General features: G+C 34.8%; 1 protein-coding gene across 2 annotated transcripts; it reads left to right on the plus strand.

The window, feature by feature from the left end:
* The first annotated feature begins 4,786 nt into the window (after nucleotides 1-4,786).
* Nucleotides 4,787-6,988, plus strand: LOC141511505 (olfactory receptor 2T11). Of its 2 annotated transcripts, XM_074220659.1 has the most exons (2): nucleotides 4,787-4,810; nucleotides 6,041-6,988. In XM_074220659.1, exons 1-2 carry the CDS (start codon nucleotides 4,787-4,789, stop codon nucleotides 6,986-6,988), a joined length of 972 nt encoding a protein of 323 aa, XP_074076760.1. The 2 variants fall into 2 exon arrangements, with proteins under 2 accessions (XP_074076760.1, XP_074076761.1); XM_074220660.1 differs by lacking the exon at nucleotides 4,787-4,810 and having other exon boundaries at nucleotides 6,029-6,988.
* The last annotated feature ends 459 nt before the right edge of the window (nucleotides 6,989-7,447 follow it).

Here is a 7,447-nt window from a genome sequence, read left to right on the forward strand (position 1 = left end):
CCATCAATATTGAACAATCCTCTGCTTATTTCTTTATTTTGACAAATTGTTGTAGGTATAGAATACTTATTCATTGAAAATTGAATGACATTGCTCCAAATTTCTCTTCTTTTTCTTTCTTAAAAGCCTTTTTCTTTTCTTTGCCTTTATTAAATCATTGCTGATTACATGTCTCCTCTTATTTTGGAATACAGGGTAGGAGTAAGGGAAATCTCTTGTCTGGATTGCTTGGACCACAACAATCCCCATTTCCCTCACTTGGCTGTGATTTTTATTTTCTATGAAAAGAAACATATCCCTATCCAGTAAGCTGTGGATGTTTTCCTTTTTAATATTAAAGCAGTAAAAGGTAAGTTACTTTAAAATATAGTTATTCAATCTGTTGGGAACATGGGAAGCAATTCAGTTGTGATGCCATTTGGTTTTGTTGTATTTTTTTGACAAAGATACAGAAGTGATTTGCCATTTCATTCTCCAGCTCATTTTAAAGATGAAGAAACTGAGACAAACAGGGTTAAGTGATTTGTCCAGGTTTGCATAGTTAGTAAATATCTGAAGTTATTTAGAACTCAGATTTCTCTGAGTCCTGTTTTAGCACTCTATCCACCAATCTGCACCCTATGCCTACAAGTCTGATCATTTTAGTCAATTAAATAGATACTACCTACCTAACTATTGATTCGAACTTTAAAGATTGATTGACTTGAATGTCTTGAATTGAATAGACTCAAGCAACCCATTATGATTAGAAAATACATAATTCTCAAACATTTTCAAGTCCTATAAGATTGTACAAAAGAAAAAAATTGAAAAGGAATCCAGAGACCTTGTTTTGAGTGCTTGTTTTGCCAATCTGGGCCTCAATTTCTGTGAATATAAAATGAGAGATTGGAATAAGTTATCTTTAGTTTTTTAATAGATTCAATATTTTGTTTTCTTGCTTCCTTCTTTCCATCATTATGCCTATATTTATTTCCTTGCTAGTTTTATCTCACCATCAGTTTTGTTATTTCTTACTCTTCCTTCAGAACCATCACACTTGTGTTTTTTGTTTATTTATCAGTATCTAACTTCTCTCCATTGACTCAGCTTATCAGCCTCCTAAAATTTTAACCCTCTTATCATTCTGACGATGAGCCCTCCTGAACTCAGTTGTCCTTGGACAGCACAGAGACGATCTATCACATTGCTCAAATTCAAAATCTCTCTAATCAAAGCTTGTACATAATTAATACTGCCTCTAAGAATCAAGAGCAAACTTTAATGAAAGTTAGGTATGAAGAACATAGTAAGAAGGAAGAGTAAAAAAAAAGAAAAGAGAGGTGGGAAAGCAGAAGAAAAAACCTGTATTGAAAATGAATTTAGGGGAATAGAAATCTAGTCCAACTGAAACTTAATTAATCATTGCCATAACAAATTAGAGCAAATAAAAGACTTTGCTTGTAGACCTCCAGTGAGTACAGCCCATAACCTCTGAGGCATCCTGATCTCACTGCAGCATAGAATATAAGAAGCAGAATAATGGACAATGAGATTTAAGTAGAGAGATTAAAAGGAAAATTGAATTGGAATAAAACTTAGAGAAATTTTTTAATTTTTTTAGTATAATTACTTTGCTGTTTATAAAAAATATTTTGTAGTCTTCCATATGTTAATAAGAGACATCTAGCTGTTTTAGTAGATAGAGGACTGCGTGGAAGTAGGAAGACAAATTCAGATTCAGTCTTTTACAATTACTAGCTTTGTGAACTTGGGAAAGTCTTCTTAACTTCTTAAATTTTTGTTTAAATCCACTGAAGAAGAAAATGGCAAGCCATTCCCATGACTTTGTCAAGAGAGATTTGGATACAATTGAAAAACAACATATGTTAATAAAAAAAAATAGTTCACATTTTAGTACTTTATGATACTAAAAGTACTTTACATACATTATCTTACTTAATCAATTGTTAATTATACTAGAAGTTTTCATTCATTAAAATATTACATAATGAAAAAAGCCACATTGAAATTCTTAAGCTGCATGAATTTCTATTTTATTGATTTCTGTAGCATTAATATTCATTTTAAAGTCATTTAAATACATGTGTTTTAAGTATAATTTCTTAGGGTTGATGAAAATATATTGAATTGCTTATTTATACTGAATCACATGAGGGCTTGGTGCTTTTTTTTTCCTTGCAGCTTTTAGAGATTGGAGTCTGATTGAAGGAATGAATATTTCAACCTTAGGATTCTTGGTCCTTGAGATCTTGATTTCCAATTGATCGGGAGCTACTTCATGAGTCTAATTCTTTATTAAGAAAAAGGAAAGTAAGATTCAGAAATATGAAATGACTTGCCTTAGACTTCCCCTTGAGAAAAGAATCATGATTTAGTTAAAATATTCTCATTCTTCATCTTCCTTTGTTATCTTCATTTAAACAAAATTAATTGAAGTCAAGACAATCTAGCAAGCATGTATTGCATCCACATGGTGAAAGGCTTGTGGATGGAGTCAGGAAGATCTGGGTTTAAATTCTCCCTGAGAAACTAACTATGTGATACTATAGAAGACTCTTACCTTCTCTGTGATTTTTTTGGCAATTCCCTAGGACTAATTTCCTAAGTTCTAGTTAGGTTATGATGTTCATTGATTAAATATTCCCCAACCAGATTTTTTCCCCTCACTCCAAATCTGATGAAATCACAGGTTTTTCAGGTATGCTCATGTCATGTGTTTGGGGAGACAAAAGAATAAAATGGCATATGTCTTGTCTACTGGGTGTTTACAGTATACTTGACAAAGGACATTTGTGCAAATAAGTATCATAACAGATTTTATAGGAGCTTAAGAGAGATTCAGACTAAAGTACTCAAACAAAAATTGAGGAGAGAGTGATTACAATTGAGAGAATCAAGGAAGACTTCATAAACCTGAGGGAGGCAAAAAATTTCAGATGCAACTAGGATGTATTCTAGACATTGGCTTTTGGGATGACAGCATGATTAAATGAGCAAAGATAGTAGAGTGCCACTTGCTATCATGGAAGCTAGTAATCCAATTCACTTGAAACCATAGACCATGTAAAGGGAAATAGTATGAAATAAATCTGGAAAGTACGTAAACCAACCTGGTTAAAGTAGAATAAAGAACTTTAATTACATTCTGAGGAGGTTTTTATTTTTCCTCCAGGCATCAGGGAGTCAATGCTTTTGACATGGTCAGATTAGTATATTCGGAAGGGTGTTTTCATTGATTTTGTGAATAATAGATGTAGAATTGGGATAGAAGCTATTTGTGGCTTAAAGTAGTCCAGGCAAGAGGTGATAATTATATTATGAATATAATGGCAGCCCCACTTGAGGGGGTAAATACCAGAGATAGTGGAAGTGATAAATTGACAGTTTGTGGTGATTGAATAGATATTGGAAATAGTCAAATCAAACTTAATACCAAGGATTTAAGCTCAGGAAACTGGATCAATGGTATTGCTAATTAGGATGAAAGAGAGGTTTGGTATATCCAAATAAAAATTGTTTGATATGTTGGGTTTGAGTTTCAGGTGGAACATCCAGGTGGAGATTTAAAAAATGAAGGAGGAAGGACAAGATCTTAAGCCACAGATTGTAGAAGAGACTATAGGAAATTGTGGAATATCTACATATAAGTTATCTTTAAAGTCATGAGAGTAGATAGAGATGTAAAGGGAAAAATTATAGAGAGTCTAAAAATGATATATTTCAAAATTTTTAAGGATATTCATACACCTACCTTGAAGTAGGACAAGATATCAGAAAGAGAACATTCATACAAGATAGAAGAACCTGACAGAGCAACCTCAATTGAAGGTAATAAACATAGAATATCTAGAATGAAAAGGTCAGAAATATCAATAGGACAAAATGTCAATGAGAATTTATATGGGGAAAACCTATGTATTAGGTAAATAAAGGGTCATTGTTGACATTAGGGAATAAGTGTTTAATAGAGTTATGGAACTGGAAGTCATCTTAATAGAGTCTTAGAAATCATAAAGGTATGGATCAAAAAAGTATAGACTATTCTTTACAGAAGTTTAGTAGTAAATGGGAATAAATTATATAGAATGAGAACTTGAGAAGACAGTAATGAGGAAAGATTTTGTTTTTGTCTTAAAGATTTTTAGAAATGAAAAGATTCTTTTTTTGACAAAGAATCAATAGTCTGTAGAACAATCAATCAACTAGCATTTATTATACATTTATTATGATCCAGTAACTAGGCTAAGCACTGGAGAATCAAACAAAAAACAAAAATAACCCATGCCTTCAAGGACTTATCTTGTAATGAATGGATATAACATGTGTATACATTGGTATGTATCTACCACTTAGAATAGGTGAGGAGTAGAAGAGAAGGCACCAGCAGCTGAGAGGACTAGGAATAGCATCTCACGGGTCTTACAGTATCTGAATGAGTGATAAAGGAAGTCAAAGAATTCAAGGGACAGAGCTAAAAGGAAAACAATTCCAAGTCTGGGAATGGCCATTAATAAAGGCATGAAGCCAGATGTAGATTTGTATGTGAGGAAAAGCAGTGGGATGTCTGACCCAGAGAGTGTGTGTTGAAGGGCAGTAATGGGAGTAAAGGAGGCAGGAAAACTCAGATGGTGAGGAGATTTAAATGACAAATAGAACAGCTGATATTTGATCCCAACAGGAAATCATTGGAGTTTATTGATCAGGAATGTGACATATTCAGATCTGAAATTGAGGAAAATTATTTTGACAGCTATGTAAAGGACATATTGAAGTTGAGAGACACATGAAAGAAGAAGCACAATTAGAAGTTTATTTTAAGTGGTGATGAATTCCTAAAGCTTAGTAGTTGTTGTATGAGTAGAAAGAAGAGAATGTATTGAGAAGGTAGAAGCAGCAAAATTTGGCAAGTGATTGAATATATATTAAGATCAAGAAGTTAATATATATCCCCAAGGTAGCAAGCTTCATTAATTGTAAGGTTAGTAGGACCCTCAACAATAGTAGAGAAGTTGAGAAAAGCAGAGAGTCAGGTAGGTGGAGGAGATAATGAGTTGTGTCTGAACATGATGATTTTTTCAATGTCTTTAAGTTGCTTACCAATGTCCAATAAATAGTTGATGATGTGAGACTAGAGTTCAGAATTAGAACTAGAAGAACCATATTAAAAGGGTTGATACTTTAACCCATGGAAGTAGGTTATATCACTAAGTGAGAGATCATAGGGAGAAGAAAGATCTAGGATAGAGTGTACTTGTAGTTGGTGAGTTTGATGACATTAAAGGGATCCAAGAAAAGTTGATCAGATAGTTAGAAGGAGAACTGAGAGAGAGGGCTGTCATGAAAACCCAGAGAAGAAAGAGCATTAAAAATAAGAAGCTATGAAAAATAAGAATGCTATGAAAAGTCAAGAAAGATGAAGATCAAGAAAATATCAAATTTATAATTAAGATATCTTTAGTAATTTTAAGAGAATAGCTTCTCTTGAATGATGAGATAAGAAACCATATTATAGAGATTTTATAAGGGAGAGAAAAATTGGAGAGTCTATATATAGACTTTTCCCCAAGTAGTAGCATTAGTAGCATCCCAGAAGATATGAAAGGATGTAAGTGGAAGGGTTAGCCTTGACAGAAAGAGAAATCTTTTCCTCTGAAACTTGAGCAAAGGAAAATTCAGCATTCCTGAAAAGGGTGCTTTATTAAATCAGTAACACATTCTTGAGAATTGTTTTTTTTAGATTATTATATTTCTGTGATAGGCTAGTAAGCTTGGCAATATGAGGAGGGGAAGTGGGTTCTGAATTGTCAAGAAAAGAACACTGAAAATCAAAGTTGCTCTGATAAGGAAAAAAATTGCCTACTTGAAAATTTTCACAGTCGATATTTTTTAATTTCCTTAATGCTAAAGGATCTGAATTCATGGAAGATACTACTGGAGAATTTGTGCCCTTGGACTGAGTCTCTTTCATTATGCTCCCTGATTTCCATGTCCTTGTATCCTTAGAGCATTGGTCCCATCAGAGGCAATGAAACCAGAGAATCAAACTTCATCCTCAGACTTCATCTTGTTGGGCCTCCTTGTGGATGACAAGGTCACAGGAGTGGTCTTTGCTATAATTTTTTCCATATTTGTGGTGGCTCTAACTGCCAATATGGTTATGATATTTCTAATTCAAGTGGACTCCCGGCTACATACCCCTATGTACTTCCTACTCAGCCAGCTCTCTATTATGGATACCCTCTTCATTTGCACCACTGTGCCAAAGCTCTTAGTAGATATGGTATCTGAGAAAAAAACAATTTCCTTTGTGGGTTGTGGAATTCAGATTTTTCTTTACCTGACCATGATTGGTTCTGAGTTTTTCCTCTTGGGGCTCATGGCCTATGACCGTTATGTGGCTGTCTGTAATCCCTTGAGATACCCAGTTCTCATGAACCGCAGGATGTGTCTTCTGTTGGCTGCAGGTTCCTGGTTTGGTGGCTCCTTGGATGGTTTCCTCCTCACACCTATCACAATGAATGTCCCCTATTGTGGTTCTCGAACCATCAATCATTTCTTCTGTGAGATTCCTGCTGTCCTCAAGCTAGCCTGTGCAGATACATCCCTCTATGAAACCCTCATGTATATATGTTGTGTGTTAATGTTGCTCATTCCTATCTCTATAATCTCTACCTCCTACTCTCTCATTTTGCTCACAGTCCACCGTATGCGTTCAGCAGATGGCCGGAAGAAAGCTTTTGCCACCTGTTCTTCCCACCTGACTGTGGTTAGCATCTTCTATGGAGCTGCATTCTATACATATGTGCTGCCTCTCTCCTACCATACCCCTGAGAAGGACAAAGTGGTGTCAGCCTTTTATACCATTGTTACACCCATGCTTAATCCTTTGATCTATAGTCTTAGGAACAAGGATGTCATGGGAGCATTGAAAAAAGTCTTCTTAAAATGTTCCCCCTCACAGAAAATTTTAGCAAGTGATGCTTAATATCATCTATGTCCCCCTCCAGTTTTAGACTACATAAGGGTGACAGAGTGGGAATGATACACTTCTTCCTTAGTTTTTCAATTGCCCTTTCCCCTATAAATTCTGAGACTCCAGATCCCATGACTGGAAGAATGAAAGGGAGTCACTTTCTTGCTTACATTTTCTTTGCTTCTTCTTGACTCCGGGCTTCCCAGTCTTCATTAAAGTAAGAAGAATGTCTTGCCTACTCACACCAACATAAGCTCAAAGAAATCAACTAAAAGTCTTCTATTGAGATTGATGACTGAGAGAATTTACTCTATGTGTCACCCCTTCATACATATATCAATTGGGACCTGTGCTCTGTGATATGCCCTTCAAATCCATGGGTACTGTTGTCTGACTTAAGAAACTTTTTTCATTTGCCCCAAATCTTCAAGCTTAGGATTTCTGGGTCTTTTCATCTTCCATGTAACTAAA

Source organism: Macrotis lagotis, chromosome 2 (assembly GCF_037893015.1).
Source record: "Macrotis lagotis isolate mMagLag1 chromosome 2, bilby.v1.9.chrom.fasta, whole genome shotgun sequence".
Taxonomy (NCBI): Eukaryota; Metazoa; Chordata; class Mammalia; order Peramelemorphia; family Peramelidae; genus Macrotis; species Macrotis lagotis.

What these genes read in the sequence shown, in the direction of transcription:
- LOC141511505 (XM_074220659.1), top strand. Translation starts at nt 4,787, where the DNA reads ATGAAAGAAGAAGCACAATTAGAA. An exon ending in AAGAAGAAGCACAATTAGAA is followed by an intron (nt 4,811 to 6,040) that starts GTTTATTTTAAG and finishes ATGAAACCAGAG; the next exon opens with AATCAAACTTCATCCTCAGA.